Genomic DNA, 15,783 nt, shown 5'->3' with positions numbered 1-15,783 from the left:
TTTCCACGCGGTAGCTCGCTAACCCAACCTCTGCCGGTATGAGGGCCTTAGTACCATACGCCAATCGAAACGGTGTCTCTCTCGTTGGTGTTCTCGCCGTTGTCCTGTATGCCCATAAAACACTTGGTAGTTCGTCCGGCCAGATCCCCTTTGCCCCCTCGAGCCGGGTCTTGATAATCTTCAACAAGGACCGGTTCGTGACTTCAACTTGTCCGTTGGCCTGTGGGTGGGCAGGCGATGAGTAGTGATTTTTGATTCCCAGCTGAGAACAAAAATCCCTGAACGCGTCGTTGTCGAATTGCTTCCCGTTGTCTGAAACCAGCACCCTTGGAATTCCGTATCTGTAAATAATATTTCTCCACACAAAACTACGGATGTTTTTCTCCGTGATAGTAGCCAGAGCTTCCGCTTCCACCTATTTGGTGAAGTAGTCAATACCAACCACCAAGAACTTCAGTTGCCTTACTGCTGTAGGTAAAGGGCCCATGATATCCAATCCCCATTGCGCGAATGGCCATGGAGCTGTAATAGGGGTGAGGTCTTCCGTTGGCTGCTTAATGAAATTGCCAAATCGTTGACACTTGTCGCAAGCTCTAACGTATGTATAGGCGTCCTTTTGCATTGTTGGCCAGTAGTATCCGGCCCGGAGTAGCTTGTGCACTAGAGACCTTGTCCCAGAATGGTTTCCGCAAACCCCTTCATGGATCTCTCTCATTACGTAGTCTGCTTCTTCACGGCCGAGACATCTTAGATATGGTCGGGAGAATCCTCGTTTGTAGAGGACGTTTTTGATTAAGACAAATCGAGCTGCTGTAACCTTCAACTTCCTCGCGTTCTCTTTGTCATCAGGCAGCTTGCCCTCCTTGAGATACGCCATGATTGGGGTCGTCCAGCACTCTTCATTGCTTATAGCCTGCATGCTGATATCATCTAGTAACGATGAAATTTGGACAAAGGACAGTACCTGTTCCGGGACGGTCATTGGTTCGGCCGAAGCTGCTTTTGCAAGCCGGTCTGCTTCCTGGTTCTCTTCTCTTGGGATTTGAATCATCGTGAATTGGAGGTCACTCGTTCGACCTTTTACTTCCCCAAGGTACCTTCTCATCCTCTCATTCTTGCAATCATAATTCCCATTTACTTGACTGGTCATGATTTGTGAATTCGAGTAGACGACTGCCTTCTTTGCTCCTGCCGCTATTGTGAGTTCCAGTCCCGCAACAAGGGCCTCGTATTCTGCTTCATTGTTAGTAGTAGGAAAGTCCAGACAGATCATGCATTCAGTATTGTCTCCTTCCGGGGTGTAGAGTACGACTCCCACACCCCCAGCGTGCTTATTGGAAGATCCGTCTGTGTGAATTCTCCAAATGGGCATCTTTTCTGCCCCCTGCTCCTTTGCGGTAGTGAATTCAGCAACGAAGTCCGCCAATAGCTGTCCTTTTACTGCCGTTCGTGGCTAATAATGGATATTGAACTCACTTAGTTCTATCGCCCACAGGGCCATCCGTCCAGCCGATTCGGGATTGCTCATTGCTCTCCGTAGGGGCTTATCTGTCAGGACGTTTATGGTGTGCGCTTGAAAGTATGGCTTGAGTTTTTGGGCCGCAGTCACTAGAGCAAATGCGAGTTTTTCCATTGGTGGATATCTTTCTTTCGCTCCTCTTAATGCCCGGCTTATGAAGTACACGGGCTTCTGCACCTTTCCTTATTCTCCGATCAGAGCTGCACTAACCGCTTCCGTGGAGACAGCGAGGTACAGGAACAATTCTTCCCCTGGCACTGATGGGCTAAGCAATGGTGGAGCGGAGAGATATGTCTTTAACTTTTCGAATGCCTTTTGACACTCGTCCGTCCACTCAAAAGATTTCTTTAGCGTTCGGAAGAATGGGAGGCATTTGTCCGTCGCTCTTGACACGAACCTGTTTAAGGCCGCTATCTTTCCTGTTAAGCATTGCACTTCTTTCACCGTCTTTGGAGGAGATAATTCCATAATCGCCTTTACCTTCTCCGGGTTGACTTCGATGCCCCTCTGGGACACCATAAATCCCAAAAAATTTCCCGCAGTTACTCCGAACGCGCATTTGCTTGGATTCGCTTCATTTTGTACGTCCGAAGAGTATCAAAAGTCTCTTGGAGGTCCTTTAGATGATTACCCATCTTGGCGCTTTTTACCAACATATCGTCCACGTAAACTTGCACATTTCTGCCAATTTGGTGCGCGAACATTTTGTTCATCAGCCTCTGATATGTGGCTCCCGCGTTCTTAAGCCCGAAAGGCATTATCTTGTAGCAAAAAAGTCCCTGGCTCGTCACAAATGAGGTTTTTTCCTGATTAGACTCATCCAATTTGATCTGATTGTAACCGGAGAAAGCATCCATGAAGCTCAAAAGTTCATGTCTTGCGGTGGAGTCTACAAGGGTGTCAATGCGTGGGAGTGGGTAGCTGTCTTTGGGGCAGGCTCTATTCAGATCCGTGAAGTCAACGCACATCCTCCACTTCCCATTGGACTTCTTAACCATTACTACATTCGCCAACCAATCAGGGTAGTATACCTCGCGTATGAAGTCCGCTTCTTGTAGCTTCCGCACCTCCTTTGCTATGGCTCGATCTCGTTCTGGGGCAAACACCCGTTTTTTCTGTCGGATCGGAGAGAAGGAAGGTGATACGTTCAACCTATGAACTATAACTGCTGGATCTATTCCCGGTATGTCCTCATGACTCCACGCGAAAACATCTTGATTTCTTCTAAGGAATAATTCGAGCGCTTGTCGAATTGTTTGGTTGGCGAGGGTGCCGATTTTGGTTGTTCGGCCGGGCCTAGAATCATCCAGTTGAACTTCTTCCAACTCTTCTACTGGTTCCGCCGTTGTTCTTTGTTCTTCGATATTCATTACTTGTAGGTGGTCGTCCATTTCCATCATTGCAACGTAACATTCCCGTGCAGCCACCTGATTTCCCCGCAGTTCTCCAACTCCATATTCGGTAGGAAATTTGATCATTAGATGGTAGGTAGAGGTTACGGCCTTCCATACATTGAGAGTGGGCCATCCGAGGATGGCGTTATACGCTGAAGATCAATCAACCACGAGAAAGGAAACATCCTTGGTTATCTGCTGCGGGTAATCTCCAACCGTCACAGACAATGTAACGATGCCTAAAGGATAAACCATTGTTCCTCCGAAGCCAACAAGAGGTGCGTTTGTTGGGACCAGTCATTCTTTGTCAATCCCCATCTGCTGAAACGCGGGGTAATAGAGGATATCTGCAGAGTTCCCATTGTCCACCAAAACTCGATGCATGTTATAGTCCCCTGCTCGTATGCTGACCACAAGCGCGTCGTCATGTGGGTGGTGAAGGCGTCGCGCATCTTCTTCCGTAAACCCGATGCTAGGACTATCTTGTCGTGTCGCTATTGGTGAAGCACCTGTCGACTGGACTCTTTGAACCGTCCGTAAGTAAGTTTTTCGGGCCTTTTTAGATGACCCTGCAGAAGTATTGCCCCCTACAATCATCCGTATATCTCCTACGGGTGGCCTGGGACGCTCATTTTCCCGTCTAGGATTCTGCTCCTGGGGTTGATCTGTTCTCTCCTTCTTTACGAACCTCTGCAACCTTCCTTGCTTGATAAGGGCCTCGATCTGTTGCTTCAAGTCATAACAGTCCGTCGTATTGTGGCCGTGATCGCGATGAAAACGGCAGTATCTATCTCTTGGCCTCTTGTTCGGATCTCCCTTCAACTTGCCCGGGAACGTCAAGGTTCCTTCATCTTTGATTTGCATTAACACTTGGTCAATTGGAGCTATGAGGGGGGTGAAGCTTGTAAATCTTCCCGAAGGTGGTTTGGATCTCCGGTCTTCTCGTCGGTCTCTAGTTCTTACCATCTTTCGTCCGTTGTCCGGTTTCGTATCTTCCTGTCTTTCCCTTTTTCTTGGCTTATAGTCCTCTCGGGCCAGCAAGGCATCCTCGGCGTTCATGTACTTCGTCGCCCTGTAAAACACGTCGGACATAGTTTTGGGGTCATTTTTGCATAGAGAGAACAAGAACTTACCCTTTCGCAGCCCGTTCGTGAATGCTGCCACAAGTATCTTGTCATCCGCCTCGTCTATCGAGAGGGCTTCCTTGTTAAAGCGGGCTATGTATGATCTTAAAGTCTCGTCTTCTCGTTGCTTAATACTCAATATACACGCAGTAGACCTCTTATGCCGATGACTTCCGATGAAGTGTGATACGAACTGTGCGCCAAATTCCTTAAAAGTGCCAATGGAATTGGGTGTCAGTCTACTATACCAATCTCTCGCAGGCCCTTTCAAAGTGGTGAGGAAAGCCCTGCACATGATTTCATCCGGCACACCCTGAAGATGCATTAATGTTTTGAAAGATTCCAAATGATCCAATGGGTCTTTAGATCCGTCGTAGTTCTCCACATGAGGCATGCGAAACTTTGGAGGAAGGGGGCATGAATTCACTAGCGTTGTGAAAGGCGAATCCGTTCTATGGACTAGGTCGTCCAGGTCACTGGATACCCGTCCTCTAAGGGCATTCATCATCACATCCATACGTTCCCTCATCTCCTGCATTTCGGCAGCTATGTGAGTCGGCAAAGTGTCTGAGACGGATGGTCGATTGGTTTCTTGCCGCTCGGGTCTAGTTGGAGCGTTGCTGCCCTCAGGTCCTTCTGCGTTTCTTCCTTCCGGACTAGCACCCTCCTGGTCTTCCTCTGGTGCACTTGGGTGTGCGGTCTTTTGTCGCAACTGTTCTTCCAAATCATGATTTTGCTTGGTGAGGCGCTCAACCGTCGCCGCAAGCATTTGGACCTGCCTCTCTAGAGCTGTGGCGTGCGGTTCGTCGCCTTGATTGTTGTTTGTTGCCATCAATCGAGTGAGTACCATACAACTTTTCGTCTTAGGAATAGAGCGAGGCTGAAATAATCAAAAGATTTCCCCACAGACGGCGCCAACTGATGATGCCGAAAAATCACCAGTAAGTCGCAAGCACTCCTCTCACCAAAGTAACACCTGCAAAAGATGAAAAAAGAGGACCTAAAAGAGAGCACCGGTGTGGTGCCGGCCAAAAACCCTCCGAAGGTCAAGTTAGAGCTTTTTTCTTCAACCCTAGAATGCCAGAGTTGAGATAATCGTGCGTACCTTGACACTAGGGTTTCTGGGGTATTTATATTGGCGTAGAATTTCCTCTCCCTTTAGGATTCTACTTCCTTCTTGAGCCCTTTTCCATATAGGAGTCTTCTTATTATGGTCGAACGTGTAACGCAAGAATTCCAGGCGTACACGCTTGTGTGGAGATAAAGCAAAGTCAAGTCAAACACATCGTGTGGCAAACAGCTAAGGATTTACAATTAATTAAATAACAGACGGGTACTTAATGATCGGAACCGTCGTATACGTATAGCCACGGTATTAATCCGTCAACACCAATTCCGTCCACCTAGGACAGAGGAAAGACCCGTCTTATATTTTTCATCCTCTTCAATAATGAAAAAGGTATTTAATTGATTGGTTTCATTTTTGTTACAGGAAATAACTACTTTCATGAATATTCCTTCTTAATGGGAGGAAATCATGATTCTCTCTTTCTCTCTCTTGTAACTATCAGTTATATATTTTAGGTTGGTCTATATCCAACTAAGACCCGATGAACCCATCCATCTCAAAACTACTTGAACTAAAACTATCCGATACAAGTAGAGAGATTGTTGGCGGCAGGTCTAGAGTTCCATGACTGACGCTGGTGGGTTGAGTGACAAGTTTCATTCTCCAAAACCTGAGCCATCCGATCTAACCAACCAAACCTTTGAAAGAGGTCGGATCTACCTAATTTGTTTAGATCCGGAAAAAAAATATAGATTGTTGCCTAGCATAACCTCAGCCAGCATCTTTATTGGCTTCAACTAACCATCCTCCAACTGAGTTCAATCTGATTAGACTCATGATTTTTTGCAGTTGGTAGTGGGTTTCAACTGGAAACACTATGTCATTAGGTTGATAGCGAGTTAACCACAAACCTGACTCGTTGACACTCCTAAATTATGTTTCATAGATTTTTGAGGACAAAATTAAAGTCAGCATGAGATTATAAGTTAAAAGATGTCCATGAAAAAAGTTTTTTTTTTGTTTTTTTATAGGGATGTCCATTGAAAAGGTTGATTAGTAATTTTAAAAGATTAAACATTATATAAGTTTGGGTTATGCTAACAAGTACCATTAGAGCAATGATTAATAATCTATTTTAGAAAAATTTTGACACCACTTTTATAAGAAATGAAAAAAGTTGTCAAAAAATTAATTATTATTTTTTTTATAAAAATTTTCTTTAAATAGACGGTTAACCACTACCAAACATCCGTTAGTATTTCTCTAAAAATTTTTACACAAAACAATATGAAAAAAATCATGGAAGTTAAATTCAATTTTTATCAATTTTAAAGGATGTACTACTATTGGTCTATTACTATACATTTTCTTTATTTAGCTATGAAGTCCGAAGCAAAACATAAACGAGACACGTGCCTACATTGGGTCCCAGACCTAACGGGTAGAGCCCACAGAAATGCGGCGCACGCTAATCTATTACGCCTTGGGAGGGAGGACACATCGATCAGTCAAAAAGGTTGTGTGTATTTTTTTTTTTTTTAATCTTTTGAATACTTTTAATAAATGCGAGTAATAAATAAGACCAATTTATGAATTCAGAAATTATGTGGACATGTGTGTGATATCTATTGGGGGTATAGCCGACCGAAGGAATCATGTACAGCTGTCGGTTAGTGTGATGGGGTGTGGCCCCCATTAAACAGGTGCGGTCAGAGAAGGCCGACTGGGTTTTTTTTTTTGAGGATCGCTGTTTTTGGTCTCAGCCAGCCGGTTGCTATTACCGGGTAACCTGGTGGTCCCGGTTGGACTATGGGGTCTCGATCTGTGATTTTTGTGATCTCAATGAAATCTATAAATATAATCATCCTATAGCAAACAAAAAAAAAAAAAATTATAAAGTTTTTATATAACTGACTCTGGACTTTGGATGAATGAGGAGGACATTATATTAGGATATTCCACTGTTTTTTCTGTTTGCTCTCTTTTCTTTCTAGTTAAAAGAATGCGTAGTTATTTGCTTCACGGTAAATGTAATGTGGAAACACCATTTATGACTTGTTCAACATTTCTCTGCTGTAAAAGCAATAACAGAATAACCCATAGACGAATTACCTAAAGGAGGTTAGTTTGATATGACTAAGGTCAAATTAGATTTTGCAATTATATGGTTATAACCTAATTCCAAAACTAAGGTAAGTCCATATTTAGCTGTGTTATTTGTAGTCGTACCATGTAAATAGAATTTTTTTTTAACCCTTTGAGTCCCTTATTAGCCCTCTAGCATCTACCTGCCCCGGATTTCCTACAAAACTCCTATTAGTGTTGAGTTTAATAAGAGGAGGTTGAGGGGACACCCATTAAAGCTTACAGTCAATAAGGGGGTGTACTGAGATGTATCTGGAGGTAAAGAAAAAGTACCCATTGTCAATATTTTAAATCAAATGGACACCCCCAGAAACTTTGATTTGAGAATGAGCCTACATTATGCCTCCATTCATAATGACTTCTAGAGAGGGTTTCGTTTTGCTATTTTTCTTCCACAAAGTTACAAACCCACCTAAATCTCAGTTACATTTTTTAAATATTTATAAAAAGAATTATTTTTAAAGCATATAATTTATATAAGAAATTATAAGGTGTGAGAGACCACGCTCCTAGCTCAAACCTTTCAGAATTTGGTTTGACATAACTCATGCGAATGGGTAGAGGCAAGTTGATGCTTCTCAAGAGTGGAGATTCTACTGATATTATTATCTCTTTTAGATCAAGTGTTTTATAATGAAGTTGCTATGTATTTCATTGGAAAAAAAAAAAAGAATAAAAAAAAATTGAAAAGGTACATCTCTATTGATGAATTATAATTGAAATTACATCTCTTGAAAAAAACCAAAAATTTACATGGTGTTGGTCCTAGGTACAATCTAAGCAAAATACATGGCTTTGATTTATAGTTACAATCTAATAAATCGAAAAAATTATAAGGAAAAACATAATCGACTAACTATTTATCTAAGTTTGGAGGTTAGGTTACAAGATAGGAAGATGTTAGACACCCATTTTGCTTAGTGAAATCAGTTTTCTAAACTTTGGTGGCCAATAATCATATTATATCATCCAAGAACATGCATTTGTAAAGTGAAACAATAATTCAATAGCATTATAATACCTTATTCTAGGCATGCAAAGATAGATTAGAAGAATTGAAATTGAGAGACATGGTGAATATGAGTGTGATGTGTGAAAAACCCTAATCTAGCATATGAGCATGTTATTTGAATTGAAAAGCTCTAGAACATGCAAAAACTAAGAACGACATAAGTCTAGCATACTGATCAATCAAGAACATGTGAAGAACTTAAAAAATAAAACACACTTGAATCTAAATACATAATGCATAATTAAAAAAAAAAGTTTAGAAACTTTACTTGCATGCACCAACACTCTTGAGTGCTCTAAGCAAGAAAGCTTCTCTAGAGTGAGATTCGTTAATAGGATGTTGATAGCTTGAGACCAAGAGGACCAATCTACCCCTTCTAGTGAGTTGAGACCAAAATGACCAAAACACCAAAGGGACCTTCCTACTAATTCTAGAGAATAGGGATAGAGGGGAAAGAGAGAAATTTCAAGTTTTTCTTTGAAATTTGGCTGTAGTATGAATTGATACTGGAGATGGGTATTTACATTGGATGTTTGGGGTTTGAGATGAGTCTCTAGGTAATGTGGGACTAAGGAAAATTTAGATTTTCTAAAGAAAAAAAATGTTGGGTGGAAGGTCAAATTGAATGGTGAGCAAGACAGGTTGAAAAATGAAGGAAAACTAGAGGATCTGGTCTAATTGCTGATTGACACTTGGTCCATGAACCTTCTGGACTCTTTCCTTTTTCGATTTTGTTTTTTCTAGTTTCAATTTTGATCCAATTTCCTACGAATTTTGATTTCTTTTTCAAAATTCTTTAGTTCTCAAGCTCACCAAATTTACCAATTTTGCCTTGAATCAATTAATGCTTTGTCTCCATATTAAATTGGGTATATGCAACCTTACCATAAACTATATCCTCAACCAGTAGTATTATGACACATCATTCACTTTAAATTGGGATAAAAATAGGCCAATTAAAATTAAGAGTTCATAATCATGTGTGTTCAAAATCTAATTCACACAAGTGCACTTTACCATTTTAATTTGTTTAATTGATATCTTTCAATTCAATTGTCTGATTGAGGTCATGAACTGTCGTTTTGAACATTATTATGTCAAGATTTATATTATGCAATACAATTAGAAATCAAATGGTCAAAATTACAATTCTTCCCTATGATGTGATATGCAATAGGATGCAAAGTGCAATGCCAGTGATGTTAAATGAGAGTTGCAAAAGTTTGTGTTTACATAAGTTTATTTTTATTTAAATAAAATCACAATCTCATTAGTGATTTAGTTGTATATACCAATTACTTAAATTAATTGGACATTCATAAAATTATAAAAAACTCAACTGTCCTAGCAATTATTTTAAGTAATAATTAGAAAATAAGGGTTTTGTTCGTACACTTTATTATGCCATGTAATTTAAATAAAGATACTTAAATTATTATTTATTTATGTACTTGTCTAGCGTTTAAATATTGCTTATTAAATATAAGTTAAAAATATCAACTCTTTCTGTCAATATTGACCCAATTTATTATATTTAATAAATATATGTTTTATAGTACAAATATTACGGTAATAAAGTACTTAACTTTTTTTTAGAGGAACATTAAAGTATTTAACTTACATTATTGTTGTTGTTGTTTTTTTTTTTTTTGGGTTGAGAATTTAATTTTTTTTAAATACTCATATATATATATATATATATATATATATATATTACTATGCATAGTAGGAACATAGTATCTAAAAATAACTAATTACTCATCATATTTTTATTTGCTCGCTGATGATAAAATTTTGACTTTACCACTACTAGAATTTAATATCAAGGTATGTTTGCTTCAAATTATTTTATTTATTTGATTATGTATAAGTTTTAAAATTGACATATCTTTATACATAAAGTGCTTGAGAGTCTAGAGGGGAAAGAGTTCGAAATGTAAGAGTTAGTAACATATTGTAATTATCTCTTAAAGGAAAAAGATTAAAATTTTTTGAGGCATAACACGGTTCCTTTTCAAATTAAAGAAGAGAATGAACACAGTCCACGTATCTACTTAGATCAACTGGGCCACTCTAGACTCGGATCGTTTCAAGTGTGCTTAGTAAATCGACCAAAATTTCGGCTCAACAACACTGAAGTCAAATTAAATGTGGGATTAGTGAATGTGCTCCCAAAGATCCCTTGCCTAAAATTTCAACCTGCACCACCAATTACCATCACAACAAAAAGTTTGAAATGCAGTCAACCAAACTTTGAGAAATTATTTGGCACACCTAGTAGTCTCCATCCACTAATTACATTATAGGTTTTGCGTGCATGACATGTGAGAATAGGGTACACTCAATAATTTCACCATAAATTGTCCCCAAGAGTCGATTCCATGATTTGATATTCATTTTTGGAAAACAAATTTCTCGAGAATTAAAAAAGTATTAACAGCTTTTTCAATTCTCAAATTTTTTTTACCATAAATGAATAGTTTAATGTGTGCATTAACCGGACCCTATATTAATTATCAGAATTTTTTTAGCTTTCTTTGAGAGAGGGAGAGAGTATGAGCTTACACCATTCTGGTATCTTTCCAAATTTTGTTTCAAATTTTCAATAGAAATCCATTATTAGCTTAGCTTAGCTATATGTCTTTCCAAATTGGTCTTAGCTTTCATCTCATTTCCCTACATATGAGGAAATGAATCCATAAATTGCGGTCTACTTGTACTTTGAGTTTGAGTTAGAGCTTAGAGGTAGAGGATGAAGTAAATTATTGTAGATGGAAACATATACGATTTGGTTTCATCTTTGGGTGCAGGAGGAGGAGGTACACTCCATAATGCCTGCACCGTCAAATTGAAGTGAAGTGTGGTGGATTTCAGTATTCGTGAATTTGAGGTACCTTTTAATAATATAGAGAAGAAGCAGTGGGTGTGCGTGTGTGTGTGTGTGTGTAATGTGAAATCTGTAGTGTAACGTGTAATGTATAACACGTTACAATTACGGAGTCTATGTGTTGTCAGTGGGCTGGTCGAGAGAGTGGCTAACGTGATGGTCGGTGTGGGACCTGTTAATTACATTACATTACCGTGTGTGCTGAATGACATTTTTGTCCTTGTCACTTCCGGTTCCCATTTCAATATATAATTTACCGTACCAAATAACTCAACACTAGGACTGTGCAAAAGGAAACGGAGCCGACCTTCTCGACCGGCGCCGACCTTCTCGCACTGCAATTGCAACTAACTAATGGAGCCGACACCGGCGATTGGAACGCAAAGGGACATTTGACGCCGGTGCAGTGCAGTCATTGAAACTGCAATCCTGCACCGATGAGGCACCGAACTGAACCGAACTGATATATGCAAATCGTTTATTAGTTTTTCAACTTTTGGATGCAGCGTCGTTTTATTGAGTATGGATTTTAATTTTTTTTTTACTAAAACGATGTCGTATTAGGTATTATTATAAAAACAAAAACACATAAAATGGCACCATTTGGCTCTAGGTTTTCAGATTTCCCTCACTATAAATACACTCTATTTATCTCTCATAAGAGTTATCTCTCTCTCTCTCGCCTCTTGCCTCTCGCCTCTCGCCAGACTTTCACCTTGTCGCCTCTTGTCTGAGCTTGCACCGGCTCACCGCAGATAGGTGCCCATAGTCATCGGTAAGCCATCTTTGTGTCTTGGGTATCTTGTTATTTTTTTTGGTTGTTTGTAGTACAAAACTTACATGCTGGGTTTGTGTTTCTTTGTGAATGTTTGCCTTACATGGTTTGTCATGTCTGTGTTTCTACTTTCTTATTATCTTTGTGTCCTGGGTTTGTGTTTCACTGTTTCTTGTTATTTTACATGCTACAAGCTTTGTATTGTACTATGTTTTAACGTTTATGAGAAAACATGTTGTTGGCCCAATGTGTCTAATAGACCCAGCAAATATTAAGTGTCTAATAGATATTAAGTGTTAAAAATATTAAGTGTCTAATAGACCTAGCAAAGAAATGTTAAAAATTAAAATGACCCACTTAATTAGCTGAATTTGTGGTTTTATTTGGGGGGTGTAGACAGTTTCAACTTTCAATTGTTATCCACATAACTGCATGTAGAAGAATAAGTCTAAATTAGTCTTTGGTGTTTATGTTTCATCTATTGTTATCCAAATTTTTTGTTAATGTTTCAAATCAAACCAACCAAACTGAGATAATCAAACCGCACCGTTATAGGTTGGAATACTGACCCTAATCGGTATGCATCGGTTTAAATTATTACAAAACCGATCCCTATCGGTTCGGTAACAAATTTGAAAAAAATCGAACCGACCAAACCGCGCATACCCCTCAACACCCCTTCCCATGTTCTTCAATGAAATCTAAACCCCATCTATGAAAGTAAAGGTCGACATTATCAACAAGAAAAAAAACAGAGAGACACAAAGAAAATGTCGACTAGTGATATCTAATGATTTATAGTAGGTAATCATGTTTAATGTGTGTTGTACCTATGAGAGACTGCAAAACTTGGGTACTTTCAAAAAAGAGATTTGTGTGCTTTTAAGGGCACCTCTCTTTTTGGGTAAGTGGTGTGAAGTTGCCACTTATTTTTTTATACAAAAAATAAGAAAAAAAATTAAATACAAAATACATATTCAGAATATTTTGAATGTTATTGATTGAATAAAGAAAGGTACAACTTTGGTAAATTAAACCTTACAAGTTTTTGGGTCCTAGTTACAATCTATGTAAAAGAATACAAAGCTTAGGTCTTAGTTACAATCCACCAAAAATTAAAAAGACAAAACACTAATCTACCTATCTAAAAATCCTAAGCTCTGGGGCTAGGTTACGGAATGGGAAGGTGTTAGACACCCATTCTGCCTAGACAGAGTCTGGTCTTCTATACTCTAATGACCAATATACCCTTTTTGAATGATGTTAAATGATATGTTGAACTCACATGACAGAAACTTAACAAAAATTAATCTAAATAAATTTGCCTTATGAATATGTCCTATTTTAAAAGAAAATTCAGATCTGTTTTGTGTAAAGTAAAAAAAAAAAAAAGATTTTATCAAGAAAAAATCAGATCTGTTTTTTGTAAAAGAAAAAGAATGAGATTTTGTTTAAAAAAAAATCAGATTTGTTTTAAGGGTAAAAAAAAAAAAAAGACTTGGTAAAAAAAAAATATCAGATTTGTTTTTAGGAAGGATAAAAAGAAAGATTTTATCAACAAAAATCAGTGTTTTGCGTAAAGTAAAAAAAAAGTGATTTTATCAAGAAAAATCGGATCTGTTTTGAAAAGTTAAAAAAAATGATATTTGGTTTATAAAAAAAATCAAATTTGTTTTTGGAAACAAATAAAAAAAGACTTTTTGAAAGAGGATTCACATTCATGAGATAAATTCATTATGCACGCATCACATAAAAAAAATTCAACCTAACTTTCAATCATTTCTTTTAAATTTCAAAATCTGCAATTTTGGGACAAAGAAAACTTTTTCTAAAAAATTAGATCTGCATTTAATGAAAATAAAGATCAGTTTGGTGTTAAAAAAAATTAGATCTGCATTTAATGAATATACAGGTCAGTTTTTAGAGTTAAAAAAAAATCAGATCTGCATTTAATGAAAAAATAGATAAATTTTTAAAGTAAAAAAAAAAAAAAAAACCAGATCTGCGTTTAATGAAAATACAGATAAGTTTTTAGAGTTAAAAAAAATCAGATCTAAAAAATTCAGATAAGTTTTGTGTGTTTAAAGAAATCTTTGATAGTTAGCAGATTTTAAGATTCAAGAAAGAAATCACAACAAACAATCGTCTAAGAACATGTTTAAAGAAAAATTTCAAACAAAACATGGCAATTATATCAAGAACTAGAACTAATAAAACATCTTAAACCAATTCATGCATCATCAATCAAAATTAATAAAGAAGAATAGAAAAAGAAAGAAAAAAAATATAATACCTCTTGCATGAGCGTGCTCTTCTTAGTGAAAGAATATTTTAGGATTCAAACAAATTTATTCAACTCTTTGAAGTCTAAAATACTTAGCTTACAAAAAAAGAAATTCCTAAGCCAAGAGCCTCTAAAATGTTTTTAACGTAAGGGAGAATTGAAAAGAAGAGAAGAGTCAGAAAGGGGGGGGGGGTTAGAAAGTGTAAAAAGTGTGTTGAATTTTGAGAGGCATCCTCTATTTATAGAGGTTGGAATGCTTCAAAAAATTAGCTGAATGATTATATATGAATTGGGACACATCCTTATCTCTAAAAAATCGATAAGGGTGAGGTTTATCTCAGTCTAGGAGTCCTCGGGCCGGGCCTCGAATTTGTGCTGATCGACACTTTTCATGTGTCGACTGGCACTCTAAGAGTGCTGAATGACCCTCTTGGGTGCTGGACCCGCGTTTGAGTTTTGGTCCACTTTGAACTCATTTTTAAAGGTTTTTTGAGCCAAGACTTGCATTTAGATGCGTTTTTAATCCGTATTCTAAAAATTAAACCCCTTTTCTGGATATTCAGGTCTTTACAGTGATGATTATCTCGTAGATAAACACTCCAAAAAGTCTTGATTATCCACAATTTTGTTGTTATCTAATTATCCACTTTATTCCCATGCAAGCAAGTCTATTTTAACACTAACTAACAACTAATCACAAAATTATTTAATGAATTTTAATTTTCTAGCCAATCAGAATTAATTTAAATTAATCATGTGTGGTTGGTTTCACCTAAACAAAATGCATGCGGACTGTGCAAATTTGATTATGCGATATCTTTCAATCCGACGGTCTGATTTGAAAATTGGGCATACCGTCGCGACCGTTACAACCTCAAGATTATTTTTATGATATGCAATGGATGAATTAACGCATATAATGCAATCAAGAATTTTGGGTATATGAATGATCATTCTAGCCATCTTCCTTGATTAAATTATGGGTGCAAAATCGAGTGGCTATAGTACCATTTTTAATATTAAATAATTAAAAGGAATGAATATAAGTTATATAACAATAAAAATATAAAAATATATGAGTTAATATGAAAGATAATGAGTTAGTCAAATATTTAATTCAACGTTAAAAAGGAGAAAAATATCGTAAACTTCTCTCAATTGATTCGTATATTCATTTTTAATTTAAATATACATTTTAAACTTTCTTAAAAAATAAAAATGCAATTTAAACTTTTTCAATGATTAAAAAAAAATTTTATAAGTCTCTTTATCTCTGATGCAAATTTTCCTTTCTTAGATAGAAAAATGTATGTCTTGTGCCCGTTCTATAATGCAGGCGTATAAGATAATTTTTGATCTTGAACCCTCTAAAATTGACAATGATAAGAAAAAGGACTTTGTCTCTACTATGGCTGTGAGTTCACCTCCTTTCGATGCTATTTTTTCTCTTTTATTTAGTTAGGTTTTCTTACAGTTTGTTTGGAATTTCTATTTTTGTTTCTCCTTCATTTTGTGGGATACATTCCGTCTTTTATCTGGAGTAGTCACTCCCTTACTGCCCTATTTCTTTTCTT

General features: G+C 37.5%; 2 protein-coding genes across 2 annotated transcripts; both read right to left on the bottom strand.

Annotated features, from left to right (window-relative positions):
- Positions 1-462: 462 nt before the first annotated feature.
- On the bottom strand, positions 463-2,889 carry LOC142639773 (uncharacterized). The gene is made up of 5 exons (XM_075813910.1): positions 2,413-2,889; positions 1,730-2,026; positions 1,098-1,453; positions 669-1,034; positions 463-550 (listed from the first exon to the last, which is right to left on the bottom strand). Exons 1-5 carry the CDS (start codon positions 2,887-2,889, stop codon positions 463-465), a joined length of 1,584 nt encoding a protein of 527 aa, XP_075670025.1.
- A 321-nt stretch (positions 2,890-3,210) lies between these two features.
- On the bottom strand, positions 3,211-4,005 carry LOC142639771 (uncharacterized). The gene is made up of 2 exons (XM_075813909.1): positions 3,877-4,005; positions 3,211-3,636 (listed from the first exon to the last, which is right to left on the bottom strand). The coding sequence occupies exons 1-2, from the start codon at positions 4,003-4,005 to the stop codon at positions 3,211-3,213; spliced, it is 555 nt and encodes a 184-aa protein (XP_075670024.1).
- Between the last annotated feature and the right edge of the window lie 11,778 nt (positions 4,006-15,783).

Source organism: Castanea sativa, chromosome 6 (genome assembly GCF_040712315.1).
Source record: "Castanea sativa cultivar Marrone di Chiusa Pesio chromosome 6, ASM4071231v1".
NCBI lineage: Eukaryota > Viridiplantae > Streptophyta > Magnoliopsida > Fagales > Fagaceae > Castanea > Castanea sativa.
The sequence above is the reverse complement of the archived record's forward strand: the minus strand, read 5'-3'. Positions and strand labels throughout refer to the sequence as shown.

Coding starts and splice junctions, on each gene's coding strand:
- LOC142639773 (XM_075813910.1), bottom strand. CDS start 2,889: ATGAATATCGAAGAACAAAGAACAACGGCGGAACCAGTAGAAGAGTTG. Junction 2,027..2,412: donor TCCCACGCATTGACACCCTT/GTAGACTCCACC, acceptor ATGGTGTCCCAG/AGGGGCATCGAAGTCAACCC. Junction 1,454..1,729: donor TCGCTGTCTCCACGGAAGCG/GTTAGTGCAGCT, acceptor ATCCATTATTAG/CCACGAACGGCAGTAAAAGG.
- LOC142639771 (XM_075813909.1), bottom strand. CDS start 4,005: ATGTCCGACGTGTTTTACAGGGCGACGAAGTACATGAACGCCGAGGAT. Junction 3,637..3,876: donor CGGACAACGGACGAAAGATG/GTAAGAACTAGA, acceptor TTGAAGCAACAG/ATCGAGGCCCTTATCAAGCA.